We start from the raw sequence: 13,991 nt of genomic DNA, 5'->3' as shown, positions 1-13,991 counted from the left end.
GATGAGAAATTGTTTGTGTTGTTGTTTATGTTAGTTAGTTTTTAGTTTTAGTGCTGTTGCTTCAATTCAACGATCATGTGCCTTCGTTTGAACACGTCGCCTTTGCGGATTATGTGCTGACTTGTTCCGTTTCACGGTGATACGAGGTACTGCCGCCCTTTATTTTTACACATTTAATGTTGGTGTGCAATTGTCATTGCATTCCCCAACTTCATGCGTAAAATCAGCTGAGAGGCCTGAGACTGAAAAGTAGCTGGTGTTTTTCTAAAGAAATTTTGGCTTGTCCTCAAGTACATTAAGTACTTTTTTGTTTTTACTCACCGTCCCTCTTCTTCATCAAGTTATTTCTGTCCTGATTTGAGAAACGGTGTAGATATTGTAAAGTCCAGAGGTTAGGTTTGCCCTTTGTTCTTGTAAACAAATCTTTTTTTCATTGATTTTTAAATACTCGTTTGGTGCTTATTGCCCCATAAGTTTGAGTAAGTCACCATGAAAACTGTTTGGTTTTCTTCTGCAAAGATTCCCTCATTTTTCAGTCATGACATCTGTCCAAACAATCTGTGGGTTTTCCCTCTCACCAAATTATATTTTACTTTTTTAAAATTACTGAGTATTTAAGTACAGTGTCCTTATACTGATTACACAATTTTCCCTGCCTTTATATTGCAGGTTTCTGCTGCTTCATGGAGATCCATAATACATAATGGCCGATCAAAGTTCAAATGAAAACAGCAACGAGCCCAATGATGAATTTTTTGACACCTTTTTTGATGATGGAGTGCTGGAGACAATTGGAGAAGTTTTAGGTCATCGAAATAGTGGCACCTCACATGATGAGTCTTCCTGTGAAGCGCAAGTGCTGCATGTCAAAGATCCACCATCTATAACTGTTGAAAACAAAGAAATTACTTTACCCCAAACTGACTTGGAGAAAAAAAATGATGGATCGCATGCAGATGATCATCATATTATTATTTTAAAACCAGCCCACCTCAAGGATCCTTTTGAAAACACAAGAACGGAAGACATTCTAAAGGAAAGTGTAAAGTGTAAAGATCCAAAAGAGATGGTTCTAACTGAGATACCAGGTACATCTGTTGAGATGGCAGCAGCAAGCAAGAATGATAGTGAAAAGAAGTCTTCTTTGTCACTGAATCAGCTGCTTGCTAAGGTTCAGACATTTTTGAAGGAGACTCCTGGCTCTGAAATCAAATCAAGTGAAAACAGCAACAAGCTCATTGATTCTCATTTAAAGGAAAATCAACCACCAATGGTAGTAAATAGAGCTGAAGAGGAAGTGAAGCAAATTACTACCAAAACATCGGAAACCCATGACAAGCAGCTCAATGTAGAAGGTATTGAAGAAAATGCTGAAAGTCAGACTGTAGTAAAAAACAAATGTGAAAGTGCAGACACAGAGCAGGACGTAAATGCAAGTACTTCCAATCAAATAGGCAGCTCGGGCTTAAGTTCATCTCATGGTAATCTTTCCAGTAATGAATGCTTGGATATTGCTTCAAAGGAATCACTATCGAAAAAGGATACAGTCACAGGGGATGACTTGAGTTTAGATGAAACTTGTTTGAAAAATGATAACATTCAGTCATCATCGCCTGGGAAGAGAAACAAGATAAATATAAATTTGAAGTCTCAAATATTGGCTTCTACTTCTATACTAAATTCTGGTTCATCAACTAACTCAGAACCGCAGCTTTCTACTCAAGGCAGCTGCAACAAAATTCCATCAAAGTCTCATCATGTGGTTTCAGACATGTCTTCAACAGATGATTCTGATTGGGAATCAAAGAAAAAGAAGAAAAAGAGAATGAAACGGCATAGTGACAGAGAGACTTCCCGAAATTCAAAATCTTCAGACAAAGAGCGATCAGATCTAAAATCTAATGAAGCACATGAAAAACAAAAGAAGAAAAAAAGAAAAAAATCACCTGAGTATAGAAGAAACAGAGACTACAATAAATCATCTAAAAGAAAGAGATCTCCATCTCCTGCACGAAAGAACATCTCAAGGAAAGAGTACAAAAGGGGGACTTCTCCTAATCCAAATATGCGCAATAAGCGCTGGCGCTCACCTTTCCCTAATCGCTATCCCAAACCCAATTCTCACTCCCCATCTTGTCATCGATCCAGGTCCAGATCAAAATCCCCTGTGCGTTACCGATCAAGAAAATCCCCATCTCCTAAAAAAAACAGAAGAAGATCGAGATCCAGGTCACGATCTCCATTCATTAATGAAATTCGCAGGCTTGAGAGGCTATGGGAACAAGAAGATGAAAAGAAAAAATCTTCTTTTAACTCTGAACCTAGAACAGAAGTTCTTTCAACGCCCTTGTCAAAGGTTCCTACTTGGCATGATGGTGGCACCACCTCTACAGCTTTTGTCAGCAAAACTGTGGTGCAAATGCAAAGTGCTTCTTTTACTTTTGGCCCTTCGACAGATCATAGTAATCCAGCTTACCAAGAAGGGCCTGCAGCACTACTTGGACCTGAAGGACACAGTTCCTATCCCGCACCACAGTCCAACTTAATGTTCAATCCTTATGGAATGCCACCAATTGCAGCACACACAGGAGTATCTGGAATGGTTTCACACCAGTCAGGAGTTTCTGGATTGGCTCCTCATCAGTCAGGGCCAGGGGTTCCTGGAGTGGCTCCTTATCCAGTTGATTGTGCACCTCCTTTAGCACCACAGATGGTGCCTCCTCCCTCCTCCATAATTTCCGCCAGTAACAATATCTCAGGACAACAATCTATTTTGAAAAGACAGTTAGACATCCTATTGTCTGTGTTGCCACCAGGACCAATGATGCCACCAGCGATGCCACCTGGACCAATGATGCCACCTGGACCAATGATGCCACCTGGACCAATGATGCCACCAGCGATGCCACGAGGACCAATGATGCCACCAGCGTTGCTACCAGGACCAATGATGCCACCAGCGATGCCCCCAGTCATGGCGGCAACCCCCATGCTACATGACCCAATTAATAATCTTAGACCATCCTTAAAGGCAGTAGAAATTGAAAATATACAGTCACCAAAAAACATTTATCCTGAACCAGTGAACACAAAAAGCCCATCACTAGGGCTGATGGGTAGTAATGGATTTGCAAGCAGTAGCCGGCCCCCATCAAAATCAAACTTTGATGATGTTATTGAAAAGAGTTCACCTCATTCAAGGGAAACTAACTCTCAAGACTTCAGCAAAGCAATAGAAACAGTAAATGACAACTCCTCTTCTGAATCTCATAAGTCAAAATCTGGAGAACCTTCAAACAATGTTTGTGAGGTACTAGACATTCCTCAGTCAAGTAACTCTACTGAATATGAGCCTGAGAATGAAGATGTGATTGGTGTGCCTGTGGAAGACTATGACTCTGACATAATAATCGAAGAACCTCCTCCTAAACCACCCATTGAACTTATCTGTCTCTCTGGAGATGAAGGAGAAACCATTGTTCCTGAGGTCTGTGATAAAATACCTGATAAGGCAAATTATCATATCTCTGGGGTCTTACAATTTTTATCATTTGTTTTGTTCTCTTATGACTACGATTTTGTTCCAGAATGATGAACGCCGTGAGATTCATCCCAGCAATGAAGAAGGTACATCAAGTAAGTCTCCAGTAAAATTCAAATTCAATTCATGTAAGTTAATTTAGATTTTTTAAATACTTTTCTTGTTGATTTTTAGGAACAATCACTATAGATTCAACTCCCCCAGAAACAGAGTGTGCAATGACTGAGGCACCACCGTCTGAAGTACTTGTAACCTCAGTGTCTTCTAGTTCGCAAAAATTGAATCAAACTTCAAAGGAAAGTAGAAGTGCAAAACAATCTAGCTCACAAGTGTTGTCAATAGAGAATGCTTCTCCTACAAAGCACTTTGACCCTACGAAATCGCGAAAAAGAAAATACAAGAGAAGAAGGAGAAAAAGTTCCTTAGAGAATAAACATGTAGGAAAGGAAAATCGAAGTGAATCAGATAAATTTCAAGCGTCAAATGAAGATCAGAGTCAAGAACCAAAAAAGGCATGTTATCTCTCCTTCCTTTGCAAGGTCATAAATTTTATTTTTGGGTCCTCTTCTAATAGCTTTGTTTTTGCTTCAGAATTGTGAAAGTCATAAAATTCATCCCACAAATGAAGAAAGTATGGAAGGTAAGTCACTATCAAGACGCATGAACTTACTAAAACCAAACAAACTAATAATGAATTTTCCATCTTTCTTTAGAATTAAGTGAAGTGAGGTCAGAATCAATTTGTGTACAAGAACCAACTTCTCAAGAAACATCATCTGCAGCAACCGTGTCAGAACATTCTGAAATACTTTTGATCCCTGAGTCTCGTACTTCACAAACATTGAAAGAAGCTTCAAATGAGATAAATATGGAAAAGCAAACTAGCCCTCAAGTGATTTCAAAAGATTCGCAGTGTGCAATCATATGTCTGGATGGATCTCCTATGAAGGAATGTGAATCACTGGAATATCAAACCAGAAAGCAGAAGAGAAAAAAAAGGAAAAGAAGTTCATCAGAGGATAAGAGGCATCGAAGATTAGGGAAAGAAAATCAGAAAGAACCCAAAAACTTATTAGTGTCTAATCAAGATGAATGTCAAGAATCTGTTTTGAGAGAATGTCGCGAAATGATAGATTCATTGCGTATTGGTCGCTTTGCTGTTAAAGATCAAGACTGTGGTGAAAGTGAGAAAAACGGAAATTTCCTCCCAAAAGAACCAACTGGGTCTAATTCTCTTCTTTTAGAAAATATTGTGCACTTTTCATACACCAAAAATTTGAAACCAGAATCATTACCAAAGGTAAAAGATGTGTCCACAAATACAACTTTCCGTTTGTGCTTGGATGTCTGCACTAATACTGACACAAATGTAACATCCAAAGACTGTATGCTTCAAACTGACTTTGAATGTCCACAGTGCACAGAGAAAAAGGTAAGTCATTATTTAAAATGTGTGTTCAGTGACATGTTCATTATCATAAAAATTGATTACTTTTTTTATTTCATCAGGATTTAATTAGAGATATGAATGCTCAATTAATGAAATTGAAGAAGGAAAGGGATGATCTTCTTGCCATTGTCGTAGGTCTCGGGAAATTTCAGACAATTCCAGGTCTGGACTGTGGAGACACCCCAGTCAATGACATTCATCATCAATCTGGTTCGGAATTCACTTCTGCTGAGCGTGTGTGTGTAAAAAATGGCCCTTCATTACCTTCTGAACAGACCAATTGTAATTTCGAACTTATGCCACCTGCTGAGCCAATTTTTGCATATGACTACAACCATTCTTCTCCTTCTCGAAGTGGTGGTCGATCAAAGGCAGACTCTTTTTTGTGTCCCAAGAAGCCATTCCAATGAATCTCAAATTGAATCTCTGAAATATTGTAGATGGTCTTGTTTTTGTTGTGACTCTCCTCCTTTAGAAAGACCTTTACCACTGGTAAAGAATTAATTTTATGAGCAAATTTTTGTGCAATGTCAATAGCGTTTATTTTTTTGTCTCAATGTAAATACTAAATCTCTTTTCCTCTTATATTTTATTCTTATCTCTCTATTTTTCTGGTGCTTGATCATGCTGATTAAATTTCTTGCTCAATGGTTTGTTAACCAAAACATAATAAAAAATATAGCAAAGTTATTTTTTAAAAAGAATTTTAATGGTAACATTCACAAAATATACATTTAATTTAAAAATCATTTAAAAACCTAGCTAATACATTATGAAACTTAAATTGCACTGCAGTCATTAGCAAACTAAATGTAAGAATGTAACTCCTACAGTACAAACAAATCACAATTTAGAATGTGACATGGCTAGACACCCATGGTGAGACACAAACTAATTTGGCTGTAGATCCTTTTGAAGGATAGTGCTTTTGTCAGCTATAGCTCTCCTGCTTGGTGTCTGATGGAATCTTCAAGAGCCATCACCGAGGTACTTCTGAAACGATTATACATGATTACACAGTGTCTCAGTGTTCTACAATTTCAAATGTGGATGTAATGAGTTACTATAAAAGCATTCCAACTTCCCAAATGATCAACATCTGATTGATTTGCCAAACAACTTAAGGTGATGAGACAAAGTGTAGAAACACAAAGGCAACAATTAACATTCAAGAGTGCATTACATACCACAGTCCCCAGTGTACAGTTAGTATGGCGATAGTGATGTCCTGTCCTATCTTGTCGATGACGAACTTGCCTCCTCTTCATCTTCAGCGCCCGTGTTAGTAAGACTGCACACAACCCCAAAAACAATCATTGTGCGTAGAGGGCAAGATGGTGCAATGATAACGAACACCCAAGTACATGCCTAATAATTGGCGAAACATTTTAACAATACAGTACTTGTATGTTGAATAATACAAAAAGACTTGTATTTTAACAGTATTTGTAAGAATATTTGTAAAGCATTTTTAAAATTTTTGAAGTATAACACTCTGCATTAGCAAATAACAATCTCTAGAAAGCTGAGTTTTGCTGTTAATTCCATGCAAAGGGCAACTTAATAGGCCAATGAACCCCGACAAGGTTTACCATGTTATAGACCCAATCACCAAGAAGCTCGCAAAATTGAGTGCATTCATGCAAAGAAACTACATAGTTGGTTAATGCAGCATTTGGCAAGTTATTTTTTTAAGATTGCATAAGATAATGAATGGAAAACATAGGATACTACAGGAAGGGTAACAGACGCACACCTAGGGGTAGGGGATGTCAAGTGCCCCCGCTTATGATTAGTCATGACTTTTCATGACCTCCACCGACCCAAGGGCCTGTTACAGTACAGTATAATCCTGTAAGAAGGCAAAGGGTGCAGCATGACAGGCCCCCAGAGGCAAATCCTAGGTATATGCCTGAAGGGAAAGTGGGAGAAAAGAAAATAAAGCATGCATCAATGTTTGTTTATTGTTTTAATGTTCTTGACTTCAACAAAAAAGAAGTAAAAATAATAATACTAAGAAGCAACTAAATTGCATAAGCCTACAGCTACAAAATGAGATCAAGTATGAGATCGCCTACATGACTTGCTCACAAGTTCCAAACTACAAAATAATACACAACCATATTAATCCTTTCTATGTAATTTCCTTGCCTGTGGTAAAAATCAATCGATACTATAAGAAATTATCACAATAGAACACAAATAGAACACAACCATTGTAAATAAATTGAGAATTTAAAAATATTCAATAAAAATGGCACATATTGATGGGCACCTAGCACGCAGCCCACTTTAGTTAAATTAGTTATAAAATTCAATTACAATGAGCCCACAACAGTCTAAAGATCTCAAAACAAAACTGTGGGGGTATACGCATGCTAAGTTGAAAGTCTGCCTAGTGTCAATACGCACAAACTGGGTTCATCATGCTGATGATTAAGAAAATTTGAATGAATTAAAGAATTTTGTGACAGATATAAAAGCTATACAGGAGATCTGCAACTCTTCCTTGAATTGGATATTGTTTGCTAGCCTAAGAGGCCATTATATAGATTGAAAACAATATACTGTTTACAAAAACATGTTTGGTATTAAGTGCAATGCACCAATGTGAAAGTAAATAAATTAAAACCATAAGATGATTATCTCATGTCAAAACCTTTCTAGTATTGCAGTTTCTTAAACATGCAATAAATGAATAAAATAAATCACATGCAATGAACCCTAAAAAAGACTCAAACGACTTCGTGTTGAAAAATCATTCTTTTGCAACTGAGAGCTCTTCATCAGACCTGAAAAAATGAATTTGAAATCTGACATACAGAATTTAAGTTGCACCTTAATGTGCAAAGATCATAATAGACAAGTAAAGACCAATTTGTTTTTTTGTTTTTTGAATTAGCAAGGTGGTTTCTAAGCCCAGTTGACATGACACACAAAAGATCACCAAGCAACAGGCAACACAGATAAAAGCGGCATGCAACTTTACACTACAGACTTCAAACATACTAATCAAAAGAAGTTAAAAATCATTTCCTTGTAAAAGAAAGGACCCAATCTTGCAAATACAAGATAATTGTAGAAAGCATATGTATACAGAACAACACAAGAAAGGATAAGAAGATTAAGAAGTACTCACCTTGAATAATTTGACTGATTGCTGAGAATAAAATTGGAGGTTGCTGAAGAACAGATGTACTTCTCCACAAACTGTCAAAGTATAAGAAACAGTATCAATAATTTTTTTCATAACAAGAGCATTTAATTAACTTTCCAACCAAGATACAATACTTACACTACTGTTAGAAAAACTCTTGCAGAAACCTAAGGTGGCCATCATATGCAGGAACAAGTACAGACAGAGCAAAAGGTAAAACACACCAAAAATGAGCACTCCTGCAATCACTGCATAGTTGGTGCTGAATTGATCAATGACAAGCTGGACAACATAATATGTATTGATTCCAATAACAACAGCAGCAAGTAGAAAGGAGGCAATTATTGTCAGAGTTCCATTGGCAAAGTCCCCCATGATTGCCTTACTACTTGTAAAGGCTATGGTAGGAATCAGGGCAAATGGCAACTGAAGACTCATGATGGAGTTTAGGTAGTCATTCATGTCATTCATGTCATTTATTTGGCTGTAGAAAGCTACGAAGAATGTGGGGACAATAGCCACAGTTCGTGTGAGTAGCACTCTTTTCCATCTAGCCCACTGAAGATTCAAAAATCCCTGGAAAAATAAAATAATAAAAATACACTTTGAAAGGTACGTAATATGGATTTTAAAAATAATAATTGTGGCACTGAAAGACACTTACTTCCATGGCAAACTGTCCAGAGTAGCAGCCTGTCATTGTGCTTGACTGCCCAGCTGCTAGGATGCCAATGGTCCAAATGTACATGGCTGCTATACCAAATTGACATCCAAGAAAGACACCTCCTTTGTATAGGTCAGCATCTACATACTCGTTATCTTTCTGCAAGACAACAACTAAATGTTATTTAGAGTCTTAGAATAATTATTATTGCAATGGGATAGTCACTCACCGGAAAGATATCAGCCATGTCATTTCCACTGGCAACACATACATTATGCTGAAATATTTTAACTGTTTAAGAAGACTGTTGGATTTTTACTTTAACTCCACCCATTTAAAAAAATTGATGATTGAAAAAAATTACACTTACCACTTGATAGTTAGTTTTGTCATAGAGCCCATGAGCAAAGACAGAGACAACAAACACATTAATAATAAAGGAGACAAATAAAGCTATACAGGCTTCAATGAAGAAATAGCGATTTGCCTCCTTCACTTTTTCAGGTTTCTTCCTGTCCACATCACGAGACTGAAATCCAAAAATGACGGTCAAGACATTAAAATTACAGATATTAAAAATTCTATGAAACATGCCTGAAAAGGCCCAAAATTCATCATACAATTAAAAAATTCAATAGATACCTTTACAAGAGCAGAGTGAAGATACATATTATGAGGCATTATGACAGCACCAATAATACCCACAGCTTGGAGAAGAGCTCTGCTGTCACAATTTTCACACCACGGAATGAACATTCCCTTCAAAACTTCAATTTGATTAGGGGCAACAACAACATACTGAAAAGTAGAATTATTTTCATTATTAGAAAGACTGAATTTTAACACTTGCAAGATTAGTTGACTTGAATGTTGCTTTAAAATCACAACTTACCTCATATCCGAAAGCAATTGCCATCACACTGATCAAAATTCCAAAAAGCAACTCCAATTTCCGCAGTCCATATCTGTCTAACAGCAGGAATGTGAAGGTATCCACTGCTGTGATCAGCACTCCAGCCCACAAAGGAATTCTAGTAAAGAAGGCAAAAGCATTATCAGAAAACAGTCTATAATTTAGAGAGTACTTCAACTGAAACTTAACATACAGTGAGTTACTTAGCAGATTCAAAGCTATTGCTGTTCCTATGACTTCCTGCATATCAGAGCCGATAATGGCGACCTCTATCATTATCCAAACCAGTAGTCTGGGTAATTTTCGATACTGTCTGAAGCACATCTCAGCAAGATGTAATCCAGTCACAACTCCCAGCCTAGCAGATAACCTCTGCATCAACAGTCCTAATAGAGTGGCAGACAGAAGTACCCATAGCAGCTGAAAACAAACCACACAAAAACAGTCAGAATCAACCAACAATGGCACCAATATGAAAAAGGCCACCAACTTGCCTTATACATAGCTGTTGAGCCAGACTTTAAATCTGATTGAATGTTGCCAGGATCCAGATAAGCTATGCTCATCAAGAAACCAGGACCCGTGAAAGCCCATAGCTTCCTGAAGCTGAACCCTTTCTGTAAAAAACAAAACCGCACATCATAAATAGAGCGACATCAAATCAAACAGGGACAAACTCAAAATTTAAGACCAACCGTTTCGGAATCCGGAATAAGAATCTGATGGTCCTTAAAGTAAGTCTGTTTGGCAGAGGGTGAGAGGTTTGTATTCTCATCTGCAAACATTGCTGCATTGACGACTCCCTCCTGTGGTGTCTTGTCCGCATAGCGGTCTCCCTGGTGGCTTGCCATTGTTAACTAGGAGAGCCTACAAACAAAGAAAACAGATTCAACTTTCGGTAATTAGAAAGAATCCTGACTTTAAAGCGTTCTATTTTTGAGAAGGATAAAAATCGGGGCCAATAAGCATTACTGTACCAGATCAGCACCTGCGGTCTAGGTTTGATAGAGACCTCACATTAAACCACAAACCGAATCAAAATAATGTGCCTTGCGTTTTATTACATAAAAATTGACATAACCTCTACGAGGACAAACAAAACAAGCCTAGCGCCAGGGGACTACGAGGGCAAGGACTCCTTAAGCTAGGTTCATCCAACGTTAATAGGCAACTGAACAAAATCCATGTTGTATTTAGCCATGTCGAACATGGAGAGAAATGACTGCCGTGTCGAGTAGAGATGTTGACACTGTGATCGGCTGGGACCACGACCACGGACATGGAACCTGACACTCACAAAGACATCTCCCAGGAAGTCACTAGCTCTGCTCGACCAGGTCACTTTTACCTACATTTGTCCCCGGTTTGAGCCAACTAAACAGGCACGCCCCGTGTTGGAGCGAGAAAGGGTGACGAGGTTGAGTTGGAAAGGACAGCAAGCAGCCGAAAGCACGGAGTCAGGAGACAGCTGGAGACAGCTGGGATCCGAGGGAGGAGGGGGGGGGGAGCAGGGGCAAAGGCCCAGCGGAAGGGGAAGTGGGGGCGGGGAAGTACCGCCAGCGCCAGCACGCCGCCGGGCCGCGCGTCGACTCGTGCCTCGTGCTCTCTGCGTCGCTGCCGCTGCTTCGCTTCGGCCCCGTCGGCCATCCAGGCCAGGTAAGGCCACCGCGGTAATCGGACACGACGACACGTCGCAATCAGGGCACACACACCATTGGGGCACACATCACGAGGGAGACGTGGGCAGAGAAAGGAAACGCAGCAACCCGTGAACACACGAAACGAAACCAGCCCTGCCATGCCTTCTGCACCGGCCGGTGCACCCGGGTTCGAATCTCCCGAATTCCACGGGGATAAGGGGCAATCGCTCACGCGCGCTCGCGCGAGGAGGAGCCGTTTTCCGTTTTCTGGGCCGCGCGGTCCCTGATTGGTCGCGCCGCACACCGATGCACTGGAAACACACGCACACTCGGCCCGCACACACACCTGTCGTATCCAGAGATAGTGCCTGCCCGTCGGCCGCGGCACGAGCTGCACGATGCGGAGTGCACGCAGAGCGACGCAGAGCCAGCCCTGCCGCGCGCAAGAAGCAGCTAGAAGCTTGCTCGCTTCTCGGCGTTCTCGCGCTGACTGACTGACTGACTGACGGCGGGCCGCCTGAAGATGGCTGGCCGCGGTCCGCGATACACGTCCGAGGGGCAGGGCGGCAGGGAGGGGCGGGCCTGCACTGCCGGGGCCCTGGCTGGGGCCCGCCCTTAAGCGAGGCGCGCGGACGGAGGGAGGGAGCCGCACCGCCGCCAAGGACTCACAAGGACCGCGGCAAGGCCGTGTGGACACACTGTGTGTCTCCGAAGGGCGTAAGCGCAACAATTTGCACGTCACAGACGGGCCCGCCGTGGCGAGTAATCACCGGACGCGTCAATGTGCACAACGCCATGGCCGTCAACAGGCGCACTGCGGTTCGCGGCGTCGCAATCGCATCGGCGGCCCCCTTCCCTCTCTCTTTCTCTCCTCTGGTATCACCCCTCTTACCCGGCCTTCCCTCTCTCTTGCTCCAGGGGCGTTCGCGAACTCGTCAACACTCGCGTATGACGTCACCCCGGAGGCACGCGACTGCACTGGAGAGTTGGACCTGCTGCGTGCAGTGAGCAGGTAAGGTAGGCAGCACGCCGCGTCTTGCCCCTGCCGGTAGGCAACAGGCAGCTGGGCGCACCTCGGCCAGCCTCGGCCTTCCCCGCGGCCGCTTCTTCACGCCTCGCCGTTTCGGCCGTTTTCGGCCGTTTTCGGCCGTTTTCGCCTCCCCCTCCCACTTCCCGGACACGTGCTCGACAAGCACCGCCACTCTGCGGTTCTTTTATCAGAGCGGGGACACAAATGCAACTACTGCACTACTGTTGCGCGGGCCGAACAGCCGCCGAGCCTTCGCTCTGTCTCTTTTGCACTTCTGGCTGGCAGATTCTAGTGGCCCGGACCTAAGAAACGGCTCTCGTGCACCGCGGCGCACTTGGGCACCTTCCCGTCCACCTTCCACGTACCCGGGGAAGACCGCCCAGTAATCGAGTTGGATTCGTTAATTGAGCTTCCTCTGCGAATCGGGCGGGCTGCGGCATAGCTGCACTGCACGTACACTACCGTAACCAAGGTCGTTTCACGGCGGCCTCCAAACACGCCGCTCTATGGCCGTGACCGCCGCTCCTCTGAGAAACCTCGAACAGGTGAAGCCCGGTGCGTGGTTGGTTGTTTTTTTGTTGTTTTTCGTGAAATAACGAAGAATGTCTCGACGTTTCCACAACGGGTAGAAGAGGCTTGATTGCCTACGTGAGGTGTGAGGTCGAGCGGCTTAAGCAGCTGGACTAGGGGTGCCGGTGCCGTGCCGGTGCCGTGCCGGCCAGGGGCTCTTGAGGCTCCCGATAAGGAGGGCCGCTACTCTGCCTTATCGTGGCCGATCCACCGACTACGCGACCCTTTTTTCTACCTCCCTCTCTTGGAAGCGGGCAGTAAAACAACAAACGTACAACTGCAAAACTTTTATTCACATTGGATATCAACAAAGTATGCATTGGGCAATAACACTTCAAAATAATCACTTCAATATCCAGTCAAACTTATCATAAGGTAACTCTTTTAAAATAATAAGAATTAAAGGACCAGAAGGAATAACGTCTTATGTTTCTTCTAACTTCCAAAAAAAGAAAATCTCTATGGTAACAACTGGAATGCATGTTTTTAGGATTGGCTTATCCCCAACATGATGGAAGCTACAGGTAAAAGCCGTACAAATATTTGAACATGGCTCAAACTCGCCAAAAGGGAGTAAAAATTTAAGATTCGTCGTAAAAGGATTAAGAGTGAGCGTCAAAAGACGATATGATTGTATCGAATCGATGAAGTAACCCTGTAAATATTGAAGTTATTGACGTATTGCTTTCGTTGCAAAACAAAATTAAAACAACATAAATAACATCTTAATGAGCCATCCTCTGACTTAGCCTGTGCTGCGTGACCGTGCTTTGGTCTCTCCAATCATGTCATGGGATGGACACAATATTAATTAGAGTTATAAAGTCGAAAGAACCCGCAGCGGTCTACAGGGAACTACAAACCACCACTACCTCCAAAGAGAACATTGTAACAAAATCTATGCGCTTTGAAAAACATTAATTAATAGCATCCTAAATCATCAATTTTATTCTGGTTTGATTGGTTTTTCATATTTTCAAAAATATAATTTAGATGTCTACTGGGCTAAAGGCATTTCATCGTCCA

The 13,991-nt window shown here is 41.6% G+C and overlaps 2 protein-coding genes across 9 annotated transcripts; one reads left to right on the top strand and one right to left on the bottom strand.

The window, feature by feature from the left end:
• Positions 1-13: 13 nt before the first annotated feature.
• Positions 14-6,083, top strand: LOC117640642 (serine/arginine repetitive matrix protein 2-like). The gene is made up of 7 exons (XM_034377359.1): positions 14-146; positions 670-3,487; positions 3,588-3,636; positions 3,716-4,053; positions 4,133-4,181; positions 4,255-4,973; positions 5,051-6,083. The coding sequence occupies exons 2-7, from the start codon at positions 704-706 to the stop codon at positions 5,399-5,401; spliced, it is 4,290 nt and encodes a 1,429-aa protein (XP_034233250.1). The 5' UTR covers positions 14-146; positions 670-703; the 3' UTR covers positions 5,402-6,083.
• LOC117640646 (protein Malvolio) lies at positions 5,679-11,873 on the bottom strand. Of its 8 annotated transcripts, none has more exons than XM_034377385.1 (13): positions 11,712-11,873; positions 10,421-10,592; positions 10,220-10,342; positions 9,919-10,145; positions 9,705-9,843; positions 9,455-9,610; positions 9,183-9,341; positions 9,042-9,089; positions 8,813-8,971; positions 8,287-8,724; positions 8,131-8,201; positions 6,179-6,282; positions 5,679-5,984 (listed from the first exon to the last, which is right to left on the bottom strand). In XM_034377385.1, the coding sequence occupies exons 2-12, from the start codon at positions 10,574-10,576 to the stop codon at positions 6,225-6,227; spliced, it is 1,734 nt and encodes a 577-aa protein (XP_034233276.1). In that variant the 5' UTR covers positions 10,577-10,592; positions 11,712-11,873; the 3' UTR covers positions 5,679-5,984; positions 6,179-6,224. The 8 variants fall into 8 exon arrangements, with proteins under 8 accessions (XP_034233276.1, XP_034233287.1, XP_034233316.1 ...); XM_034377396.1 differs by lacking the exon at positions 11,712-11,873 and adding an exon at positions 11,078-11,233; XM_034377425.1 differs by lacking the exon at positions 11,712-11,873 and adding an exon at positions 11,023-11,043.
• Between the last annotated feature and the right edge of the window lie 2,118 nt (positions 11,874-13,991).

Source organism: Thrips palmi, unplaced genomic scaffold (assembly GCF_012932325.1).
Source record: "Thrips palmi isolate BJ-2018 unplaced genomic scaffold, TpBJ-2018v1 HiC_scaffold_1, whole genome shotgun sequence".
In the NCBI taxonomy this organism is placed as follows: Eukaryota; Metazoa; Arthropoda; class Insecta; order Thysanoptera; family Thripidae; genus Thrips; species Thrips palmi.
The sequence above is the reverse complement of the archived record's forward strand: the minus strand, read 5'-3'. Positions and strand labels throughout refer to the sequence as shown.

What these genes read in the sequence shown, in the direction of transcription:
- LOC117640642 (XM_034377359.1), top strand. Translation starts at nt 704, where the DNA reads ATGGCCGATCAAAGTTCAAATGAAAACAGCAACGAGCCCAATGATGAA. An exon ending in GAGAAACCATTGTTCCTGAG is followed by an intron (nt 3,488 to 3,587) that starts GTCTGTGATAAA and finishes ATTTTGTTCCAG; the next exon opens with AATGATGAACGCCGTGAGAT. An exon ending in CAATGAAGAAGGTACATCAA is followed by an intron (nt 3,637 to 3,715) that starts GTAAGTCTCCAG and finishes GTTGATTTTTAG; the next exon opens with GAACAATCACTATAGATTCA.
- LOC117640646 (XM_034377385.1), bottom strand. Translation starts at nt 10,576, where the DNA reads ATGGCAAGCCACCAGGGAGACCGCTATGCGGACAAGACACCACAGGAG. An exon ending in TTATTCCGGATTCCGAAACG is followed by an intron (nt 10,343 to 10,420) that starts GTTGGTCTTAAA and finishes TGTTTTTTACAG; the next exon opens with AAAGGGTTCAGCTTCAGGAA. An exon ending in AGAGTTTTTCTAACAGTAGT is followed by an intron (nt 8,202 to 8,286) that starts GTAAGTATTGTA and finishes ATACTTTGACAG; the next exon opens with TTTGTGGAGAAGTACATCTG.